Source organism: Mustela erminea, chromosome 13 (assembly GCF_009829155.1).
Source record: "Mustela erminea isolate mMusErm1 chromosome 13, mMusErm1.Pri, whole genome shotgun sequence".
NCBI classification, from domain to species: Eukaryota; Metazoa; Chordata; class Mammalia; order Carnivora; family Mustelidae; genus Mustela; species Mustela erminea.
The window spans coordinates 76,160,319-76,183,070 of record NC_045626.1 but is presented as its reverse complement, the minus strand read 5'-3'; the positions used below and the strand labels follow the sequence as shown (position 1 = coordinate 76,183,070).

At 52.7% G+C, this 22,752-nt stretch overlaps 1 protein-coding gene and 1 long non-coding RNA gene across 9 annotated transcripts in view; one reads left to right on the top strand and one right to left on the bottom strand.

Moving 5' to 3' along the window:
- The window catches only part of LOC116572000, an 11,434-nt gene extending 5,773 nt beyond the window's left edge, over nt 1-5,661 (bottom strand). Inside the window, exon 1 of one of the 6 annotated variants that reach the window (XR_004278081.1) lies at nt 5,298-5,661. This is a non-coding gene — a long non-coding RNA (uncharacterized LOC116572000). The other 5 variants (XR_004278079.1, XR_004278080.1, XR_004278076.1 and 2 more) reach the window with 5 other exon arrangements.
- Nucleotides 3,242-22,622, top strand: HNF1A (HNF1 homeobox A). 3 transcript variants are annotated; one of them, XM_032310627.1, is made up of 10 exons: nt 3,246-3,821; nt 10,703-10,902; nt 14,885-15,071; nt 15,530-15,771; nt 16,601-16,758; nt 16,898-17,099; nt 17,828-18,019; nt 19,203-19,324; nt 19,412-19,556; nt 21,284-22,621. In XM_032310627.1, the coding sequence occupies exons 1-10, from the start codon at nt 3,496-3,498 to the stop codon at nt 21,409-21,411; spliced, it is 1,902 nt and encodes a 633-aa protein (XP_032166518.1). In that variant the 5' UTR covers nt 3,246-3,495; the 3' UTR covers nt 21,412-22,621. The 3 variants fall into 3 exon arrangements, with proteins under 3 accessions (XP_032166516.1, XP_032166517.1, XP_032166518.1); XM_032310625.1 differs by having other exon boundaries at nt 3,242-3,821; nt 19,203-19,556; nt 21,284-22,622; XM_032310626.1 differs by lacking the exon at nt 21,284-22,621 and having other exon boundaries at nt 3,244-3,821; nt 19,412-20,401.
- The last annotated feature ends 130 nt before the right edge of the window (nt 22,623-22,752 follow it).

Below are 22,752 nucleotides of genomic sequence, written 5' to 3'. Positions count from 1 at the left end.
AGACAGTGGCTTAACCCACTGAGCCACCGTTTTAAAAAAGTTCGCTCTCTCTCAATACACCCAAAACATGGTTTCACCCAGAGGCATTAGCCACATTTTAAGTACTCAGTAGCCACATACTGCAGACCGTGTTAGAAGGTGGAAGGAAGGGGCACCTGGGTGCCTCAGTCAGTTAACAATGGACTCTCGAGTCTCAGTTTTGGCTCATATCATGATCTCTGGGTCGTCAGATCGAGCCCCATGTGTGGCTCTGCGCTCAGTGGGAAGTCGGCTTCAGTTTCTCTCCCTCTGCACCCTCATCTCTAAAATAAATCAATCAATCTATTAAAAAAAAAAAAGCAAGAAGGGGAGTAGAACAATAAAGGCATAATCCAGGGAAAGCAGGACTGGAGCCCCAGGTAAGTGGGGTGGCAGACAACAGACAGGGAAAGCAGTTACCGCAGTGAAGCAGCGCCCCTTGGTCTGTGCTGGCCTGGCCTGGCTCCGCAGGGAGCCTTTTCTGGCTAAGGGCACGTTTTCCTCTTCTGCTGCCAAGTCATGACCCGAGTTCTGCAGAGCCGTGAGTTGGACGCCCTCACCACCACCCTGCTTACTCCCGGAAATGGTGGCACTCCTCCTTCTGGGCACTGAGGGCCACCCAAGGGAACAAATTTCAGGAATTTTGTCAAGGATCTGACTGGAACAGGGAAGAGGGGGGTGTGTATATGTGGGTGGGTGGGTGGGAGGCGTTCTTGCACAGGGCTGGGATTAGGGGCAAGGCGAGTGAGGGTTGCAGCCTGTCCTTATTTTAAAATTCTGCTATTTTATGAAATCCTGCCGTTTGCAATGGGTGTGCATGGATGGAACTAGTATTATTATGCTAAGCAAAGTCAGTAAGAGAAAGACAATTGTCGTATGATCTCTCTCATATGTGGAATCTGAAAAACAAGAGAGTATCATGGGAAAGGGAGGGAAAAATGAAACAAGAGGACCAGAGAGGGAGACAAACTGTAAGAGACTCTTAATCTCAGGAAACAGACTGAGGGTTGCTGGGGAGTGGAGGGGAGGGATGGCGTGGCTGGGTGATGGACACTGGGGAGGGTATGTGCTATGCTGAGTGCTGTGAATTGTGTAAGATTGATGAATCACAGACCTGTACCCCTGAAACAATTACTACATTTTATGTTAATGAAAAAAAAGTCAATTGCTCCTAAAATTACTGGGACTGTATGCATATATCAAATTATCACATTGTACACTTCAAATATATTGCAATTTTATCTGTCAGTTATACCTCAATAAAGCCAAAGCTATGTAAAAAAAAAATTGTATTTTAGGGGCACTTGGCTGGCTCAGTTGATAGAGCATGGAACTCTCGATCTTAGGGAGTCAGAGGTTAGGCATAGAGCTTACTTAAAAAAATAAAATTGTAGTATTTTGTTCATCAGAGACTTTTTTAAGATTTTATTTATTTGACAGAGATCACAAGTAGGCAGAGAGAGAAAGGAAGGGAAGCAGGCTCCCTGCTGAGCACAGTGCCCGATGCGGGGCTCCATCCCAGGACCCTGGGATCATGACCTGAGCCGAAGGCAGAGTCTTTAACCCACTGAGCCACCCAGGCGCCCCCATCGGAGACTTTTTTTAAACAAAGATTGATTGATTTATTTGCCAGAGAGAGGAAGGGAGGGCACAAGCAGGGAGAGCTGCAAGCAGAGGGAGAAGCGGCTTCCCGCTGAGCAAGGAGATGGATAAGCGACTCAATCCCAGGACCCGGGAACCAAGACGGGAGCAGAAGGCAGATGCTCAACCGACTAGGCCACCCAGGCGTCCCTATCAGATATTTTTGCTTGAATTTAAAAATCATATTCTACTGACTCTTGTATCATAAAATCCACCCTGTAAAGTGCTCAATTCATCGGTTTTTAGTTATTCTCAAGAGTTGTGAGACATCACCTAGTCAATTCTATAATGTTTTCATCATCCCGACAGAAATCCTGATACCCATGAAGCAGTCCCTCCCCCTCCCCAACAATGCCCCAAACCCCACCTCCAACCAGTCATTGACTTTGTATAGATTTGCCGCTTCTGGACATTTCCTAGAAACGAATCATAGGCGGCCTTTTGCAACCGGCTTCTTTCACTGCGCACAATACTTTCAAGGACCACTTATGCTTTAGCGGTATCTGCCTTTCCTTCCTTTTTATGGCCAAATAACATACCGTAACATACCATAACACACCATGGATGCACTATATCTTACTCACACAATTGTCCATTGGTAGATATTTATGTTTTCTCCCCATTTTGGTTATTGTGAGTAATGCCACTATGAACACACACATGCAGGCTCTTGTGTGGGTATGTTTTTAGTTCTTTTTTGAGGTTTGCATTAATTTTCGTTTTTACTATATTGTATAAAAATACAGTTTTTCTCAATTACTGAGCGCTTTTTTTTTTTTAAAGATTTTATTTGAAAGAAAGAGAGATCATAAGTAGGCAGAGAGGGGGAAGCAGGCTTCCCGGTGGGCAGAGAGCCCAGTGTGGGGCCCGATCCCAGGATCGTGGGATCATGACCTGAGCTGAAGGCAGAGGCCCAGGTGCTCCCTTAATTACTGAGTTTTCTGATGCCCCCTTAAAATTTACACACGAGTCAAGTGCCTGCCCGGCTTTGCCTTGTTCCCACCTTCCAAGTTTGGTCCCTTGCTAGCTCTGAGGCTTTGGGCAAGTTGTTTCACCTCTCAGAGCCTTTGGTTTTCTGGTCTGTAAAATGGGGATAATCCCTGTACCTACTCACAGCTCTTAGGGGCTGTGAGGCAATGAGGCAATGTCATATTTTATAGATGAGCCTAGACTTAGGTCAACATGTCTTTTTAAGGGGAGGCCTGGAGGTGAATCCCACACCCAAAATGGATGTGACCTAGCCCTGACCTTGAGGAGAGATGGCCCATCTGCCTAAAACCCTTTCTGGCTTTAGTTCCCAAGGGAAACCTGCTCTTTTCGCTGTCCTGTCTCAGCCTGAGCCCCCTACAAAAGTCCTCAGGGACAGGACCCAAAGCTGTTCACCTAAAGTCCTCCGTGCCCCCCCCCCCCCAGCTCCTTCCATTCTGGCTGCCCTCTCCCCCACCCCTGCCTCCCCCACCCTCCTCTCTGCCCACTCCCGTTGAAGGCCTCGGCTCCCCCGTCCCTCTGCACTGCCATGAGGCCCGCACTTTGCAGGGCTGAAGTCCAAAGTTCAGTCCCTTCGCTAAGCACACGGATAAATATGAACCTTGGAGAATTTCCCCAGCTCCAATGTAAACAGAGCGGGCAGGGGCCCTGATTCACTGGCCGCTGGGGCCAGGGTTGGGGGTTGGGGGTGCCCACAGGGCTTGGTTTGTGGGGTTTGGGGGGGCAGTAGGTGAAAGGAGCCTGGTTTGTGCCTGCCTGCTGGTCGGCCAGCAAGGAGACGGCCCACTCAGTGGGGAAGGCTGCCGGTTTGGTGGCCCTAGGCCTTGTGGCCCCAGCGGTGGTGGAGCCATGGTTTCTAAACTGAGCCAGCTGCAGACGGAGCTCCTGGTGGCCTTGCTCGAGTCCGGCCTGAGTAAGGAGGCCCTGATCCAGGCGTTGGGTGAGCCGGGGCCCTGCCTGCTGGCTGGAGATGGCTCCCTGGACAAGGGGGAATCCTGCGGCGGCAGTCGGGGGGAACTGGCTGAGCTGCCCAATGGGCTGGGGGAAGCGAGGGGCTCCGAGGACGAGACGGACGACGATGGGGAAGACTTCACGCCGCCCATCCTCAAAGAGCTGGAGAACCTCAGCCCTGAGGAAGCAGCCCACCAGAAAGCCGTGGTGGAGACCTTGCTGCAGTAAGGACCCCTCCCCTGTCCCAGCATCCAAGGAACCCAGGCAGGACCCCCACCCCCACCCCAGCTCCTGACTAGCCTTTCTTCTGAGTCCAGAGTTCCCCAACCTGCAGGTTTTAGCCTGGCTCTGGGGGATGGGGCCCACGAGAGCTCAGGGGAATCCCTGCTCCCAGCCCAGAGCCTCTCAGCCCCCCAGCCTGGCCCTCTGCAACGTCCCAAGGCCCCACGAGCCAAGGCTTTCAGCCCAGGGCTGGGGAAGTAAGGGCATTCCCCAGGGGAGCTTTGAGAGATCGGGAAAAAGCAGGCATGTCTAGATTTTATGTGCCTGGAGAACTGGAGGGTGGGTGGGAATTGTTAGCCACCATGGCCCTTTCCACTCCCCAAACCCTAACCTCCCTGCTAAGCACTCAAGATTACAGGCTCTGGGGTCAGGAAGCATGGTTAGTGAGAAGGAGGGCCGAGGCTGGAGTTTTAGGGGCTCCTTCTGCCACCCAGGGACCCAAGCATTAAGGCAGGAAAGCCCAGATCTTACCTGAGGGAGATGGAGTCTCGGGGCAGGACCTGTTCCCCTTTCCTACACAGCCTCAGGCCCCCCCCCAACCTCACTGGCACACACCATGAGAGGTCTCTCCATTGTGCACCCCCATCCACTGCCTGGCTCCCCAACTCCCCTCCCGGAGAACTGGGTGGGTCTGAGCCCGCTGCCTCCCCTCTCCTCAGCAAAGCTCACCTGGTTACTAATTACCCATGAGCTTTATTATTTCTTTTGTTTTATAAATTTATAAACGGTAAAAGGCTCTGATAAGGCCTGTGATCATTAACTTGTAAAGATGGTGACCTGGGGAGGCCTGGGCCAACCAACCTCTTACCCAGCAGGAGTGGGAGGGGTAGGGGTCTAGGGGCTGCAGGGACCGCCCTCCCCAAAGGCTCCTAAGCTGGAATTCTAACAGTCCGACCCTGTAGTGCTGGGGTTTCACATGCAAATGGTCTGAGAATGTCAAGATGAACGCTGGAAAGCAGCTGGGGATAACTGCCTCACAGATGAGGAAACTGAGGCCCAGAGAGGGGAGGTAGCTTTACTAGGGCCACCCAGCTGGGACTCCACAGCCACTCTGTTTGGTCTCTCAATTGCTGTGACTGGGAGGAAGAGCCCCAAAGAGGCTCTCTACGGGACCATCTCTTTTCTGTCCAAGGTCCTGATCCCAGCTTGGGGTGGGGGGAGGCCTCAGGGTCTGCCCGGACTTGTGAGAGCCTGGGCAGGGGGCAGGGGAACAGCCAGGGCCCCCTGACTTGGCAGGAAGAAGAGGGCAAAGGGCCCTACTGGGCTGCAGGGGAGGGGCAGAGAGTCAGTTCTTGCCAGACCCAGAGCCAGGGCCACAAGGACAGGGTGGGGCTGTGCCAGACCTGCTCCGGGCCCCAGATGGGACTGGGGGCTTTCCAGTGGGAGTGGGGGCAGGGGGTACCAAGGGCCTTTCTTACCTGGCTGGGTGGGGCCTCTGGATCATCAGCCCCTTTGGTGGAATGGTGGGTTGGGGGTGAGGCTTCATCCACAGCACCTGAGGGGGGAGCAGAGGTCAAAGTGCTCCCTGGGGACCAGCAGACAGACCTGGAAGCTGAGGGAGAGCAAGGAGCCATGGAGAGAGAGAGGGGGGTATGGGGGGAGATGGAGAGGCCTGGAGAAGCCCAGGGGAGCAGGAGAGCCTGGAGGGCAGAGGGGCTCTCTCCCAGCTGGGAGAAGGGGCAGGGGAGAGAGTGAGGCACCCCAAGCTGCAGTAAGGCTAGAGTGCTTCCCGCCTGCCCCGATTGGGTTTTCTTTAATGCTAACAGCATGCTATTTACTTTCCATTTAAATTTGAGATGTTGCTATAAATTATCAACCAGCTCCTTGTTCCTGCGGAGTTTATAACTAACTACCTGGGTTACTTATTGTTCAGGTAACAAAAGGGATCTGAAAACGCCCCGAGGGGAAAAAAAAATGGGGCTCTACCCTCGGGGCACAGGAGGGAGTTGGGGGTGGGCACCCCTGATGAAGTCCTGGACAGCCCTGGGTTGGGGAGGTTAAGGCTGGAAAGGGTGGTGCAGGGGCAGGGTTTCCCATGGACGCCATTTCTTTGGAGAAGACAGTGGGAAGAGGCTGGGTGGGTCCTGGGGGCCTCCCCACTGGGGTGCTTCATGCCTGAGGTCACAGTGGGAACCGAGCTCTTCCCTCAGACTTCCACTCTTCGTTCAGTGTGTGACCTTGGGCAAGTCTCTTCTCCTGCCTTAGTTTCCCTAGCTGGCCAATGACTAAAACTCAAATTCCCTGCCCTGATTCCCTGATCTCTTCTTGCAGGCCCTCTGCCCCTTACTCACTTTCCTCTAGTTACATGGAATTTGCTGATTCCCACCACAGGGCCTTTGTGTGTGCTACTCCTTCTGCCTGGACACTTCTTTCTAGATCTTCCCATGACCGATTCCCTCTCCTCCTTTTGCTCCCTCCCTCACTACCGGCATGTAAATGTAGTTCCCACTACATTCCCTCTTCCACTATCTTCTGTTACTTTCTCTTGTCCCTTAACAGTACTTAAGATGATCTGTTTTCACCTGTTTTCTGTCTCCTGCCATGACATCAGTTTTTCAAAGGGAAGGCCAGTGTGTCCTTGTTCACCACTCTTACCCCTGATATGCAGCCCAGTGGCTAAAACACAGCATGAATTCATCAGTGGCTAGGATTCCCTGAAGCCCTAGGGACATCTGCTCTTATGGCCGAGGGAGCATCCTGTACCCAGGGCTCCTTCCTTGGTGTCCTCCTGGGTCCTCCCTGCCCCTGAGCAGCTCAAACCTCAACCTGGGGGACTCTGATCCTCTCCAACAGGCAGCACCAGGGCACTGAGACCCAGGAAGACAGTGGGCAAGGTGGGACAGTCTTAACATCCTGACTGAGGCCAACCTCCCTGGGTTCAAATCCCAACTCAGCCCCACCCTAATTTCAGCACCTGATTTCACATCTTTGACCCTTTGTTTCATCTGCAAGGCAGAGACGGTATAACACCCACAGGGTTAAATAGCACCTAAGTGCGGTAAACTGTTGCTATGAGCAATAGTCCCATTTTGCAGATAAGCAAACTAAGGCTTAGAGAGGCAAAGTGACTTGCCCAAGGTAATTTACAAAGGGGTAAGGTGGGGACTTGGACCCGGGTCCTCCTAGTCCCGCACTCTGCAGCGTCCTTGAGGCTGCCTGCCATCCTTGATAGGTTTATTTCCCTTTTTATCCTCCGGAGTCATTCTCCCTGTTAACCTCACATCCACTCCCTTCCACGCGGTGCTCTAGAGCTCATGAGACTGCTTACAAATGCGCTAAACTTGTTTTCTCCTCCTGGCAACCTATGAAATTTTTTTAGCCCTGTATCATAGTTGGGGAAACTGAGGCATGCAGAGGTGAAGCAATTTGCCAAGGTCCTAACTGCATAGATAGTGAGTAGCAGAGCTCCAGTTCAACCTGAGATGGGAAGCTTCTCTGTACCACCCCCCTCCAAGCACTGAGAACTCCACTGTCCCTCCAGACGTGTGGCCCTTCTGGCTGGTCTCCGAGCTCCGTAGCCTCGGACCCTCTGAAACCCCAGGGGCCAGCAAGCCAAAGGCCCAGAGTCTTGAAACTCTGCCTGACCCCTCCCAGAACCCGTCGGAGGTGGGAGGAGGAGATGTGGGCCGATGTTTACCTATTCTGGGCCCTCTTCCCTCTGTGGCAGGGCTGGGGGGTCCCACGGTCACATCATCCGTGATGATGATGGTGGTGACCAATTGTTGTATTTACTGAGCACTTACTATGTCCCAGGCCCTGCTCTATGTGGTTCACTCCTATCTGAAACTCAGTCGGTCCTCCCACGGGCACCGTGAGTGTGCGGGGCACACACGCAGGACTTGCTAGGGCGCCATGCTGGGATGGGAAGCCAGGTTGGCTAGACTCTTAGACCCCTTAGAGGGAAAGCAGGAGCTACCTGGAGACGTGGCCTGTTAGTTCTGGGTTTCGGGAAACTGTCCTGGAAAGTCAGGTGTCTGGAGACTGAGGGTGACTGAGTGAGTGAGTGTGTGTGGTAGGGAGTGGGTGGGAGGAATGGACAGAGCGAACAGCAGAGATAGACACATAGACAGGAGAGGCGGAGAGGGAGAGAGCCAGGCTGAGAAAAAGTAGGACACACACACACACACACACACAGTGTCAAACCGACAGTGATGAGACAGTAAGTCTTCAGTTGGAGCCAGGGAGGCCAGGCTGAGGGGGAGACTGAGCTCCTTCTCTCTCTAGGGGGAAGGGGGAGGGGAGGGAGGGAGGATTGCTCAGGAGGGTGATGCCTGCGGCTAGGGGGAGGCGGGAGGCCGTCCGGCTGGCTCCAGAATCAGATAAACATGTTTGCCTAGAAGGGAAGGCCGGACTTTGTACTGCCCTTCCCTTCAGGCTCTGACCGGCACCCGGGGAGCAGGGGAGGGGTGGAGAAAGAGGATCCTGGGAGCCCCTGAATGCAGAGAGGAAGAAAAGCTCAGGGAGGGCTGGGGGTGTGGGGGTGGATCTGGGCAAAGCCAAAGATTCTGGAGTCCCAGCTAGGTGGGCTTTCTGAGGCGCAGTTTTCCCATCTATGAAACAGGCACACAAGTAGTCCCTACCTCCCAGGGTTATGGTAAGATTTACACGACCAGCCCTTAGCACAATGCCTGGTTCATGGGAAATACTCAAGAAACAAGGATTCTCACACCTATCATTTCTACACAACTGGGATTTTGCGGTACCGATCGCGGACCAATTCAAATCCGACCCTCCCTGTCTCCCTTTCCTACCCACGTGTATGGGAACTGCTGATAAAAAAGGGGAGTCACAGGGCAGGGCTGCTGAAAGGCTCTGGGCTCTCCCGCCTGAGAAGGGTGGTGTCAAGGAGGCCAGGCTGGCGGCTTGGGAGGAAAGGCGGTACCGGGTGGGCTTCAGAGTGCTGCGGGTTTGTTTGCTTTCTGTTTTTTTCACAGTTGAGTTTTAAATGTTCTATATGCATGTATCGCCTATTGTCTAACATTATATTACATTCTTTGAAAAGCACAGAAAAGCGGCAGAGGACGCTGTCCCTCTGCCCCTGTCCCCAGCACCGCATTCCCGTCTGGAGTCTGTCGATGTCGCTAGTCTCTTCTGTGTTCTGGGATCTCACGCAGACCCAAGCAAACACGCCGGACTCTTTTGTGCCATTTCAGATTTTACAGCAACAGCATAGCAGAGCCAGACTCTGTCCCATCTTGGGGGAACCGGCAGGGCTTCCTCAGGGCGTGTTTATGGGAGCATCCACTTGAAGCGCCGCCAGCAGTACCCTTTCTGCAGGACATGCAGCTTATTTCCGCTATTTTGCTGTGGCAAGCAACACAGCAACGAGCCGCACCCTACATGGGCCACTCGTCACACAGGCAGATGTTGGAAAGCTCAAATTCTTAGAGGCAAAGTGCTCAGTCAAAGGGGAGAGGACCTCAGGCTTTGGAGCCACACAGAGCTGGGGTCAAACCCCAGCTCTGCCCATTTCCAGCACTGCTGCACTCAGCTGTTTTTCTTTGGCCGTATTTGTAACACAAGCTCCGGAGAGGAGGGTTGGGACGGAACAGCAGAAGGAGAGAATCAGACACCCTACCCCCACTCCGCACAGCGGGCAGCAGACGGGAACATGAATCGTGGGTGGTTGCAGGTCCCTTGAGTCTCTTGGTGAGAGAGACTTAGCCCACAGAGTGAGATTCAGGGGCTCAAACGCACACAATATATGTATTTTTTGCAGGGAGGCTCTGAATACCAATCGGTAACTCCTTCATCAGGAACTACTCCCCCGGCCCCCACCATGCTGTGGGGAAACTGGCCAGGGCACAGTCTAGGTTTTAGTATAGATTATCAGAAGGTGGGTTTTGTTGTTGTTGTTGTTTGTTTTGTTTTGAAAGATTTTGTTTATTTATTTGACAGAAAGAGAGAGATCACAAGTAGGCAGAGAGGCAGGCAGAGAGAGAGGGGCAAGCAGGCTCCCTGCCGAGCAGAGAGCCCGATGCGGGGCTCGATCCCAGGACTCTGGGATTATGACTTGAGCCGAAGGCAGAGGCTCAACCTCCTGAGCCACCCGGGGGTCCTTTAGAAGGTGTTTTGACTTTCTGTGATTTTTACCTGATAGGCTGACTCAGAACGGAATCCCTTCAGGTGCGGGGAGACTCTCCTGGGCTGGCTCTGGGACCTTGGGCTAAAGATAGAACGCAAGCCGTGAAAAAAAAAAAAAAAAGAACGCAAGCCCTGTTAGCCTCAGTGGCCCTAGCTATAACGTGAGAGAATCATGTTTCTCTCCTTGTTTTCAGACCCATTTTTTCCCCAGGAGGTCTCCTTCAACCGTCCATACATCCATCCCCCTAATAACCTACCCATCTACCCTCCGGTTCACTCATTGCCCGCCATCCTGTTTACCCGACCTCCACCCACGCACCCTTCATTCACTCCTGCATTCACCATGGGCATACGTTCTGCCAGGTCTAGTTTCGGGGCTGAGAATCGGAGGGCTCCTGCCCTCACAGTGTGTACAGCTCTCTCACAGTGGATAAGACATAACCACAGATAACATTTCTAGGTAGGATGGGGGGAGGATCTTTAAAGGAGGCATAAAGGTGAGGGCCTTCTCTCTCTGGCTCGTACAGCTTCCGGCAGGAGTCTGTTCGTATCTCCACCTCTGTCCCTATGACCCGTCATAAGTGCCCTTACCTTGCTGTCCTGGAGTCTGAGTGTAGGTCTGGGGCTCCGCACCTGCTTCGGTCCACAATCCCCACTCTTAGGGCTGACAGAACCCCCAGCCCTGCCTGCACCCCGGTACCCCCATACTGAGCAGGCTCTGTCCTTGTCCTCCTCCTAGGGAGGACCCGTGGCGCGTGGCCAAGATGGTCAAGTCCTACCTGCAGCAGCACAACATCCCACAGAGGGAGGTGGTCGACACCACGGGCCTCAACCAGTCGCACCTGTCCCAGCACCTGAACAAGGGCACCCCCATGAAGACGCAGAAGCGAGCCGCCTTGTACACCTGGTACGTCCGCAAGCAGCGAGAGGTGGCCCAGCGTAAGTAATGAGCACAGCCCCGTCCTCCCTGGCAGGACCCGGGACTCTTTGCCGCTTGGGGATGGGGGCCGGGAGCTTCTCCCCTGTGTTACCGGGACTGGGCAGCTGAGAAGAAGTCAGCAGGATTCACTGGGCACATATGACTTGTTCTGCACAAGGCGCTCTGGGGGAGGGGGTAGGCTGGTCCCGGGAATCTGAGGATGGATGAATTGAGTCCCTGTCTTCTAGGAGCTCTGTAGAATAGATGGTTACGATGCAACGAGACATGTTTTACAATACGATAAAAACAACAGTAACAGCAAGGGTTTATGGAGTGATCACCATACGCCAGGCCCAGGGGGCATAGTACTACATAAAGATTTTCAAGATATTAAGCTGACAGAGGACCGGAGAGTAATCTGTTCTTTCACAGGGAGGCGAGGGCATCAGGAAGGACCACACCAGAAGGAGAACTTTCAGACTAAGTCTTGAAGTCTGAGTGGGATGTTGACCCGTGGAGACACAGGGAAAGGTGTTTTGGGCAGAAGGAGTGGCCCGAGTAAAGGCTCAGAGACAAGGTGTATGCTCGGGAAGATCAGCCACACTCTTGTTCAGGGAATGCTGCATTTCCTTACTCAGACATCACACTCCACAAAATCCCAAGTGCACTCATACTTTTGAGCCTATGTGTAAAAAACTTTTTAAGAAAGATTTTACTTATTTATTTGTCAGAGAGAGAGAGCGCGAGCGAGCAAGCAAGCGCACAAGCAAGGGGAGAGGCAGGCAGAGGCAGAGGGAGCAGCAGGCTCCCCAGGGAGCAGAGAGCCAGATGTGGGACTCGATCCCAAGACTCTGGGATCATGACCTGAGCTGAAGGCAGATGCTTAACCAACTGAGCCACCCAGGTGTCCCTAAAAAATTTTTTTTTTTAAATTTCTTTTATTAATTACCCACGTTTTTAAAAAAGGGTACTACATATTAGTTTGAAAAAATAGGGGAAAATAAAGAGTTTACAATAAAAATTAGGTGTCCTCCTAATGGACATTCCTGATCTCATGCATCCTTCCAGAGATATTTTATGCATATACTACACAATATATAATGTATAATAATATATAATACACACATACATACATATATATTTTTCTTTTTTTCCCCCTGTGCTCTTTGAAGAGCTGCTGGCTATTGTTATTTGGAGGCACTGTTATTTGTTTAACTGGCTCCCTACCAAAGACTTTTAGACTTTTAGGGTTTTTCCAACATGCTGCTATAACCAACTGCTTCAAAGAAGACGTGCTTACACAAGACTCTGTCTGTGAAGTAATTCCTAGGAGTGGGATTCTGGGTCAGGGAGTATGTACTTGAAAATCTTTGATAGATATTCCCATAGCTCCTTATGAAGACATGGTGACAATTTGCATGTATGGTAATTAAAAAAATCAACTATTTGCTCCCATGCTTCCTAAACATTTATTAAAATGTTAAAAGTCCTCAAATTCACGTATTAATTTGCTCACTCATTTAATATTCACTTATTTATTTACTTATTTATCTATTTTTTACAAGGTGAAAAGTTTTTTCAAGCTGGAAAGTTTATTAAGTGAAAAGTACACTCTCAAGATAGGAGAGCAGGTGAGCTCAGGAGAGAGAGAGAGCGGGGTGCCTGAGTGGCTCAGTGGGTTAAAGCTTCTGCCTCAGCTCAGGTCATGATCCCAGGGTTCTGGGATCGAGCCCCGCATCAGGCTCTCTGCTCAGTAGGGAGCCTGCTTCCTCCTCTCTCTCTCTGCCTGCCTCTCTGCCTACTTGTGATCTCTGTCTGTCAAATAAATAAATAAAATCTTTACAAAAAGAGAGAGAGAGAAAGAGAGCAAGCTATACTTCATTTAATATTTATTTATTTATTTTAAATTTTTAAAATTTTTTTTAAAAAAGATTTTATTTATTTATTTGACAGACAGAGATCACAAGTAGGCAGAGAGGCAGGCAGAGAGAGAGAGGAGGAAGCAGAGCAGGGAGGAAGCTCCCCGCTGAGCAGAGAGCCCGATTTGGGGCTTGATCCCAGGACTCTGGGATCATGACCTGAGCCGAAGGCAGAGGCTTTAACCCACTGAACCACCCAGGTGCCCCTTACTTATCCTTTTTAAAAGATTTTATTTTTAAGTCCTCTCCATACCCAACATGGGGCTCGAACTCACAATCCTGAGATCAAGAGTCGCACATTCCACTGACCGAGCCAGCCAGGCGTCCCACCTCAGTTTATATCTATTGAGTATCTACTATTTACCATTTTTGTTGAACAAAAAAACCCACAACTTTTTAAAGCTGTGATGATGTTTATATAACTTATTTTTTAAAACGATGATATTGGTAGGGGTACCTGGGTGGTTCAGGCGGTTAAGCATCTGACTCTTGACTTTGGCTCAGGTCACGATCTAGAGGTCACGAGATTGAGCCCCTTGTCAGGCTCCGCACTGGGCGTGGGACCTAGTTAACATCCTTTCTTTCTCCCTCTGCCCAACCCTCCCCAAACTATGATATTGGTTTTATCAAGGGGCTGATTAAAACATTAAGTTAGTTGGGGTGTCAGGGTGGATCAGTCAGTTAAGTGTCCGACTCATGTTTTCAGCTCAGGTCCTGATCTCAGGGTCCTGGGATCAAGCCCCAGTGAGAAGTCTGCTTGGGATTTCCCCGTGCCCCTCCCCCTGCTTGCACACGCTCTCTCCCTCTCTCTCTAAAATAAATAAATGAATAAAATCTTAAACTGAAAATACCAAAAAGTTAGGTTAATTAGGTTAAGTAACATTAGGTTACTTTACATTAGGTTATTGAACATTTACTGAGCAACCACTATGGTAAAATTTTAATATATCCTTACAAAAATGATCACTGATTCCTTATTCGTGCAGAAATAGCAACACATACTGATGCCCTAGGACCCAGTGTTCCTGCCACCTGTACCCAACAGGGGCATCCTTTGGGTCTCAGGTGGCTGGAATTGTATATGACGTACTTTGAAGGCACTATCACTAAGTGTTTTTAGAAAACTAGCATGGCTTTAATTTACCCTTCTTAGCAGGTAAAACTTTAACATAACAAACTCTTTTTTAAAAAAAGATTTTATTTATTTATTTGATAGAGACACAGTGAGAGAGGGAGCACAGGCAGGGGGAGTTGGAGAGGGAGAAGCAGGCTTCCCACCTAGCAGGGAGCCTGATGCAGGGCTCGAACCCAGGACCCCGGGATCATGACCTGAGCTGAAGGCAGACAGATGCTTAACGACTGAGCCACCTAGGCCCCCACATAACAAACTCTTAATTTAGGACAAGTGTAGACCTTCTGGGCAGGCAGTACAGAGGAATCTAGTTTACCCCAGACCCAGTTTTCCCTATTATTAACACGAGTAGGGGACATTTGGGACGATTAACAAACCAGCACTGTCACACTATCGTTAAGTCCATACTTACTTTATTGTTCAGAGTGCCTCAGCTGTCCCCTAATGTCCTTCTCATCCAGGGTCCCATCCACTCGGATGGTGAAGGCACAGCGTCTGCCCTCCCTGACTCACTCTCCCTGCCTCCCCTCCCCCAAAGATGGCTTTGCATTTATCCATTCTAGTCTCTCGGTTCCTTGCTCAGGGAGAATCTAAGCATTTCCATTAAGTTGGAACCAGCTGATGAGGGCTGGCTGGGTCTCCCCTTTCCTGGCTAACACTTGCATGTTAAGTGTGATTTCCAGATCTGAGGAGTTCAAAATAGCTCTGAATCTACTCAATCTACTGTGCAAGGGTTGATTAGTGATGTCTGCCTGGAGCATGGGTTGAGACAGGTGGCACACATGCTGTTTGTTATCACTGGATTGGATTTTTACGTTCTAGCTGTAAGCTGTAAGCTCCATTGGCTCAAGATCTTGAGAATGAGAAAGAATCAGAAGTGTGGTTGGAGGAATTGAGGTGGCCAGGTGGGAGTGGCCAGCACCCTGCTTATGGCTGTGTGTGTGCCTACAGAGTTCACCCACGCAGGGCAAGGTGGGCTGATTGAAGAGCCCACAGGTGACGAGCTGCCAACCAAGAAGGGGCGGAGGAACCGTTTCAAGTGGGGTCCGGCCTCCCAGCAGATCCTGTTCCAGGCCTATGAGAGGCAAAAGAACCCCAGCAAGGAGGAGAGAGAGGCATTGGTGGAGGAGTGCAACAGGTAGGATGTCTGGTGGGTCAGCAGGGCTGGCTCGGTTTGGGCTGGGGCAGGGCGGGGGAGAGATTGGGGGAGGGTGGCTCTGGGTTCTGAGGCTCCCCAGTCCTTGAGCGCTCTTGCTATTGGCCCAGGAGCACTCAGATCCCGCTCAGTGTCTGGAACCTAGCTCCATTCCTAGCACCCACTCCCCACCCATCCTAGCAGTCCTTGAGGGGCTGCTATTTCATTCACCCTCATTATGACCCTATGGCTATTTTGCTCACTTATGAATGGAGATACTAAGAGAGGTTAAGACCCTTGCTCAGGGTCACATAGCAGCCCTGGGATTAGAACCCAGATCTGCCAGCTCTCAAACTAAGGGAGAAGCCTACATCTTGGGACTCTCTCCCCTACCTCCAGCCTCAGGAGAGGAGGGTTCCTCTGAGCCTAGCCTGGAGGCTCACGAGTGGCCATTTCTGCAGGGCGGAGTGCATCCAGAGAGGGGTGTCCCCGTCGCAGGCCCAAGGACTGGGCTCCAACCTCGTCACGGAGGTGCGCGTCTACAACTGGTTTGCCAATCGGCGCAAGGAAGAAGCTTTCCGTCACAAGCTGGCCATGGACACATACAGTGGGCCGCCCCCAGGGCCAGGCCCGGGCCCCACACTGCCTGCCCACAATTCCCCGGGCTTGCCCCCACCTGCCCTCTCCCCCAGTAAGGTCCACGGTGAGTGCTTTGTGTGCGGGGGCATGAAATAGTGGTTAGAGGGGACAGATGGCAGGCTGGTGAGCTAGGGAACACCACGCCAGCGGCAATAACCACCCAAACCCCTTCGCACTTCAACTTGGTTCCTTATCACCCCCCTCTACTCGTTACCCTCCATCCTCTATCTGGTCCCCTCCTACCCACCCCAGTGACTAGACCATGCCATTCGATCTGGCTGAACTTGACTCGGGTCACTTTCTTTCAGGTCATTCATTTAAGATCAACTCAACTCAATTCCTTTCAGTTCAGTTCAATTTGATTCAATTCCGTTCCATTTAACTCACTATAATCCAACTGAGTTCCCTTCTATTCCACTCCGTCCAGCTAAATATAATCCAGGGAAATTAAGTTAATTTTGTACAGCTCAGTTCAGTTCAATCCAATTTGATTTGATCTGGTTCGGTTCAACTCAAACATGCTCAATCTACTTCAATTCATTTTGGGTTCAGTTCAACCAGATTCCAGTTCATTGAACTAATTCCGGTTCCTTCTATTAAACTCCATTCACCGCAGTTTCAGTTCATCAATTTCCGTTCATTTTGACCCAAATGTCTTTCATTGCACACCTCCTGCCTATCACGCATAGCTCTGGCCCACAGGGGCCATAGAGCTAGTGAGATGCAGGTCTTGCCTTCGGGGAGTTGGAAGCAGCCAGCCCAGGACCTGGCAGGGGGAGGTTCAAGTGAGGTTTGTTGGCCACACACAGAAAGATGGGGGGAGTCAGTAATTAGGGCAGTTTGGAGCGATGAAGGCCACGGAGGTGGGGTGCTGATGCTGGCCGCGGCTCCAGTTCCAGGTGTGCGCTATGGACAGCCAGCAACCAGCGAGGGGGCGGAAGTGCCCTCAAGCAGCGGTGGTCCCTTGGTGACAGTGTCTGCTTCCCTGCACCAAGTGTCCCCCACGGGCCTGGAGCCCAGCCACAGCCTGCTGAGCACCGATGCCAAACTGGTGAGTGTCCCCACACCCCACGGGGAGGAAGACCCGTCCAGACCCATCTTCCACCTTCCCCTGGCTGGGAGATTCTGGAGTGGTCCCCAGGGAGACAGTGTGGGGCCTCACTCAGGCTCAGCTTGGTTTCCCCTCTAAGGTTTCAGCTACTGGGGGTCCCCTGCCCCCTGTCAGCACCCTGACAGCCCTGCACAGCTTGGAGCAGACCTCCCCAGGCCTCAACCAACAGCCCCAGAATCTCATCATGGCGTCACTTCCTGGGGTCATGGCCATTGGGCCTGGTGAGCCTGCCTCCCTGGCCCCCACGTTCACCAACACGGGTGCCTCCACCCTGGTTATTGGTAAGTTGGTGGGCATGGGGGGGCACCCGGGTGGGAGGGCTCACAGGGACCCCACAGGATCCAGAAGCCGGAGGAGCCACTGGGACTCATTCATTCATTCATAGACTTACTGAGTACATGTGCTGTGCCAGGCACACTGCCACCTGAGTGACACATAAGGGAGCCAAACAGACCAAAATCACAATGACTCCGGGTGGGGAGGCAGACAGCACACACAGTACAACATTATATAGTGTCTCGGAAGGCAAAATGTCTTTGGGAAAACTGGGCACGGAAAAGGAGATCAAAATCTTGTAGGTTTTGGGGTGTTTTTTGTTTGTTTAGTTTTCTTAAGCCCAGAAAGACTTTCTTTGCAAGAACCATAATACAGAGGCTGAATATATTTGACAGATAGGGAGCTACCGGGAGAGGGGACAGAGTTAAGCTGCAGGGCCTATGCACTGCTGTGGAACCCCAGGTCTCCGGGGAACCTAACTGGTCACACCCCCTGCCCATAAGATGAATTAGAGGCTCAGAGGCGGGGAGTGGCTTACTAAGACCATGTAATTTAGCTCCAGGTCCTAGTGAAGCTGTCTCCTGGTCGCCTTTCCTCTTCCTCCCCCGCCCCACTGGCTCTGGAGGGAGGGACAGTGTCTGGGGGTCAGTGCTGGGCCAGTGGAGGCAGTGGAGGCAGTGAAGGCCATGGAGGCAGTAGGAGGCCAGGCTAACTCCTGTTCCTCCCGCTGCAGGCCTGGCCTCCACTCAGGCACAGAGTGTACCAGTCATCAACAGCATGGGCAGCAGTCTCACCACCCTGCAGCCCGTCCAGTTCTCCCAGCCGCTGCACCCTTCCTACCAGCAGCCACTCATGCCCCCCATGCAGAGCCACGTGGCCCAGAGCCCCTTCATGGCCACTATGGCCCAGCTGCAGAGCCCCCACGGTAAGCACCCCGAGACCCACGCTGGGGGAAGTGGTGGGAGAGGCCGGGTGTCTACGAGCAGATGAGGCGACAGGGCGGCTTAGCAGCTTGTGTGTGTGTGTATGTTGGGGGGCACATGCTTTGGTGTGTGTTTTGGTAACGAGGCAGTCTGCAGGGGTTCAGATGCGTGTCTGGGGGCCTGAATATGTGTCAGGGTGTGAATGAGCATTGGTCGTGTGTGCACATGAGTTTCTGTGAGTGGGTATGCATGTGGGTGTCTATCGGTGTTTGTGGATGCACACCCATGTGTAGGAGAAAGGTCTGAGTCCTCTCTCTGAAACGCGCAGGGCCACATGTATCTCAGAACTCAGTACTTCTCCGACTTCAGAAAGGAGACACAGAGTGTCCACCATACATACCACCACACTCCCGGGAGGCCTTGGGGCAATGTCCTGTCTTCTAAGCCCTGTGACTTCTGCAGAAGGGAGAAAGCCACCAGCGGGTTAACAAAGACTTAACAGAACCTCCCATTGGGTTCCGGTCAGAGTTTGCCACCAGATGAGCTCAACTGATGGCTTTACAAAAACCTGTGGGTTTTCAGAACTTTCTGGAATTTGGAACTAGGGATAAGGGCCTGTGGGCCTGTGTCTCTGTGTGGGTTTGGTTGAGGGCACATACTCGTGTGTGTATGGTTTCATCTGAGTCAATGTGAGAATATGTAGTTCAAGTGCTTTTCTGCTGGTGTCTGTGTGCCTAGTCATGGGGCCAGGCTGTAGGCGGAACTCTGGGTTACATTTTGGAGAGGTGTCCTGGAGGTGGCGTGATGCTACCCCCCGCTCTGCTGACCCCCTAAGGGGGCTGCCAGCCTTCCCCACCACGGCCTGTACTTAGTACAGCTGCACTGTGCCTCCTACTGCCCTTCACACTTGTCATCCCTGGGTGGTGGGTGTGGGTTGAGGGTTCTGGGCCTCCCCAGCCTTCCACCAAGCCAGTCTCCGCAGGGTCTTGTAGTTGGGGAAAGGATCTAGCCCCTCAGTTTTGGAAATCTTTCCTGAGTCCTTAACCACTGCTCCATTGGGCCATTTACCAGGCCCCGTGCCCCACTTCCCCCAGAGCTCCCAGCTTTGAGGCCCCCTTCAGAGGGGTCTAGTGTGGCCCAGGGTGCCACGTATTTATCCTCCTCTCTCTTCTCCCTCCTGGCCAGCACTCTACAGCCACAAGCCTGAGGTGGCCCAGTACACCCACACAGGCCTGCTTCCGCAGACCATGCTCATCACCGACACCACCAACCTAAGCGCCCTGGCCAGCCTCACGCCCACCAAGCAGGTAAGGCTCAGGCCCTCCTGGCCCCTTGCTCAGGCCCCTCCCAGAGGGCACCTCTGCGGGGCTCAGGAGGCTGCTGTGTTCCCCCAGGTCTTCGCCTCGGACACCGAGGCCTCCAGTGAGTCCGGGCTGCATACGCCAGCGTCTCAGACCACCACCATCCACATCCCCAGCCAGGACCCCGCTGGCATCCAGCACCTGCAGCCAGCCCACCGGCTCAGTGCCAGCCCCACCGGTGAGCAGCCTTTCCCTGCTCCCTCATCTGGGGAGGAAGGTGTATGCAGCAAAGGGGAGGGCACCCTGTGCTCCCCTGAAGTGAGCCAAGAGGGGTATGAAACCACAGGAAAATGGGCGTATCTTACGTGACTATCACACTGACTCAGTTGAGGAAAAAGATTAAGTAATCGCAAGAGACAGTAGAGGGTACTAAGGAGCAGAACGCTGGGCGTGCCGTGGACCAGAAGCAGCTCATGGGCGTGCTGGTTGGGCTCAGGGCTTGGCACTGTTTGAGTATGTTGCCCACTTTTTAAAAATTAGCTTTCACAAAGAAATCGTGGTTTCTGGCTTTTCTTGGAAAATTGGGAGACTCGTGTTCCCACGTAGCAACGATAGAGTGTGGGCTCTCCAGGTCGTCACATCCCCCTTGACCCATTCACTTCCATCCCCGATGCCCGACGTCTGCAATAATGAACAGTGGGCACTTGGGAGTCAGGCTGCTGGGCTCTGGGGCCATGGGTCATCACTTGCTAAGTGTGTGACTGTGGGCGGCCGCTCCTCTGGGGGCCTCAGGTTCCCCCATCCAGTCCTCGTGGCTGCACTGACAGGTACTCAGGGCTCCATGGGTCAGGCTCCATGCTTTATCCACTGGGCACGAGTCGTCATCCCCATTTTACAAATGAGAAGCACCGCTCAGGAGGTGAAGGACTTGGCCTTGCCTCTGACACTGCCTAGGTGGCAGGGCCTGGATTTGCATCTGGGTCCAAAATCAAAGCCCATTCTCTTAGCCACCGGATTTAGTCAGGGTTCTGGTGAGACACAGAACCAAGAGGAATACAGCTGGGCCCTGAACGACCTGGGGTTTGAACACTTATACGCCAGTTTTTTTCAGTATAGCACAGGATGGTAAATGCCCTTTCTCTTCCTTACAATGTTCTTGATAACTTTTTCTTTTCTCTAGTTTACTTTGTTCTAAGAATACGATATATAATATCTAGAGGGTACAAGATATGTGCTGATGGTTCAGGTTATTGGTACAGCTCTGGGTCAACAGTAGGCTGTCAGTAATTCAGTTTTTGGGGAGTCAAAGGTTAGTTGCATATCTATGACTGTGCAGGTGGTCAGTGGCCCTAGCTCCCTCCACACTATTTGAGGGTCAACGACATATGTACACGTATATTTAAGTAACTGGTTCACATGCCTGTGGGACTGGCAGTCGGGAAGCTGTAGGGCAGGCCAGCAGGCTGGCAAGAGAGACAGGAGTCCGTGCTGCAGTCTTGCAGGATTCCTTTTTCTCTAGGAAACCTCAGCTTTGGCTCCTAAAGCTTTCAACTGATTACATGAGACCCACTCATGTCATCAAGAGAAATCTCCGTCACTTCCACGCAATGGATTATAGGTGTTAGCCACAGTTACAAAACATCACCACTGCAACACTTCAATGTTTGGCTCGGTGACTGTATCGTAGCCTAGCAACTAACCACACCATCTCACCAGGGCTTCTCAAATGTTTCCACTAAAATGTCCTGAGGTGGCCACTCCCTGGGGGGCCCCAGAGACTGGCTGGGGGTTGATGAGACCCAAGCACAGAGGTTTGGTTTTGGGGTCTGGTTATCTGCAGCAGTTCAGGAGGTGGTGAGGCCCCATGTCCTCTGTGCCAAGTGCCCCTCGGGATGGGGAATGGGTGGGCGAGGTGGGTTCAGGAAGGGCTTGGCCGGCAGCCAGCTGTCTCACTTGCCCCTGCAGTGTCCTCCAGCAGCCTGGTGCTGTACCAGAGCTCCGACTCCAACAATGGCCACAGCCACCTGCTGCCATCCAACCACAGTGTCATCGAGACCTTCATTTCCACGCAGATGGCTTCGTCCTCCCAGTAACCATGGCGACCGCCTCCCAGGGGCTGGGCCCTGCCTGGAGCCTGCAAGGCCTGCTTGGGGGGTGATGGGGACATCTGTGCCTGTGAAACTTTCACTGCCACAGGACAGCAGTCTGCCCTGGAAAACTGTGCCTTGGTCCCTTCTTTGCTCTGTCAGCGTCAGAAGGGGTTCCAGGGTTCCCTGACCCCAGGAGGGCTAATTCCGTCCACAAGAGGGGACTGTGGAGAGCTGGGAAGCAGAGCAAGACACAGGAGGGACTGTTCCTGATGCTCAGGGTCAAATCTGTCACTTGGAACAGAAGGGGGCAGCCTTTGGACTCTGGTGCCCCCAGCCTGTACCTGTGGAGAGCCCTGGAACTCCCAAGGGAACCACACTTCTCAGAACATGAGGCTGTGCAGCTGTGACTCACTGAGCTCCGAGAAGCTTAGGGTCAATGTGGCCCCACTCTGTCTTCTGTGTCCCGATCAGTCCCCTCACCCTGTTCCCCTTCCAGCTGTAGGCTCACATGCCCATTTGTACCAACCCAGTCCCCCAATCACGTGAGCTTTCCCCAAGTGGCTACTCTGATGTCCACCGCTGGGAGAGCTCAAGCTAGCAGTGAAAGCATGCACAGCTCTCCAGCTTCTCTTCTCCTGGACCATCCCTCTCCCTGGCCTCCAAGATAGCCAGTTTTCTTGGCTGTTCTTTCCCTTGGGTATCACACCTTCTAATGCCAGCCTGGCATCTTGCCTCTATGGGAAAGTCCCCCTCCGGGTTAGGAAGTCATCCCTGCCCCATGGGAGCCTTGCGATTGCGCCTGGTGCTGTCAGGATTCTGGTCTGTGGGGCCCTGCAGCACCTCCCTGGTTTGGGGGAGAAGCCGCTAAGCTCGGAGGGCCCAACGCCTGAGCACGTGGCAGAGCTGAGGTGCCCAGAGGGAGGAGGGGAAGGTCTAGGCAGTTCACAGCCACACACAGGAGCCTGAGGTCCCGAGTGCCACCAGGAGAGGCAAGGCAGCTGTGTAAACCCAGGGCCCCATGACCCCCTCCCCCTGTGGCTGCCACCCCTCACCTGGCCTTGCAGATAGCTCCCACCCTGGGACTGAGGACAGGGCCAGGGAAGAACCAGTGCCCCCTGCAGCTTGCAGCTAGCTAAGGGCGAACCTGTACATTTATTTAACTTTTAGTAAAGGAAATGAGGAACGGAGTAGAGGAAATGAGTACCGGAAACTTCTTGCTTGTCCACACATTGCCCACATGGGGTTGGGCGGGCAGAGGGAGGTGGAGGTGGGCCAGGGGCCTGAGGGGAGATGGGTCAGCGCACACACTCTCATGTCCCACCTCTGTCTCGCTCTGCGGAAGCT

Bases quoted from the DNA above. Each gene is read 5' to 3' on its own strand.
- HNF1A (XM_032310625.1), top strand. From the start codon at position 3,496: ATGGTTTCTAAACTGAGCCAGCTGCAGACGGAGCTCCTGGTGGCCTTG. The intron at 15,072-15,529 runs GTAGGATGTCTG...CCATTTCTGCAG, and splicing joins TTGGTGGAGGAGTGCAACAG to GGCGGAGTGCATCCAGAGAG. The intron at 17,100-17,827 runs GTAAGTTGGTGG...CTCCCGCTGCAG, and splicing joins TGCCTCCACCCTGGTTATTG to GCCTGGCCTCCACTCAGGCA.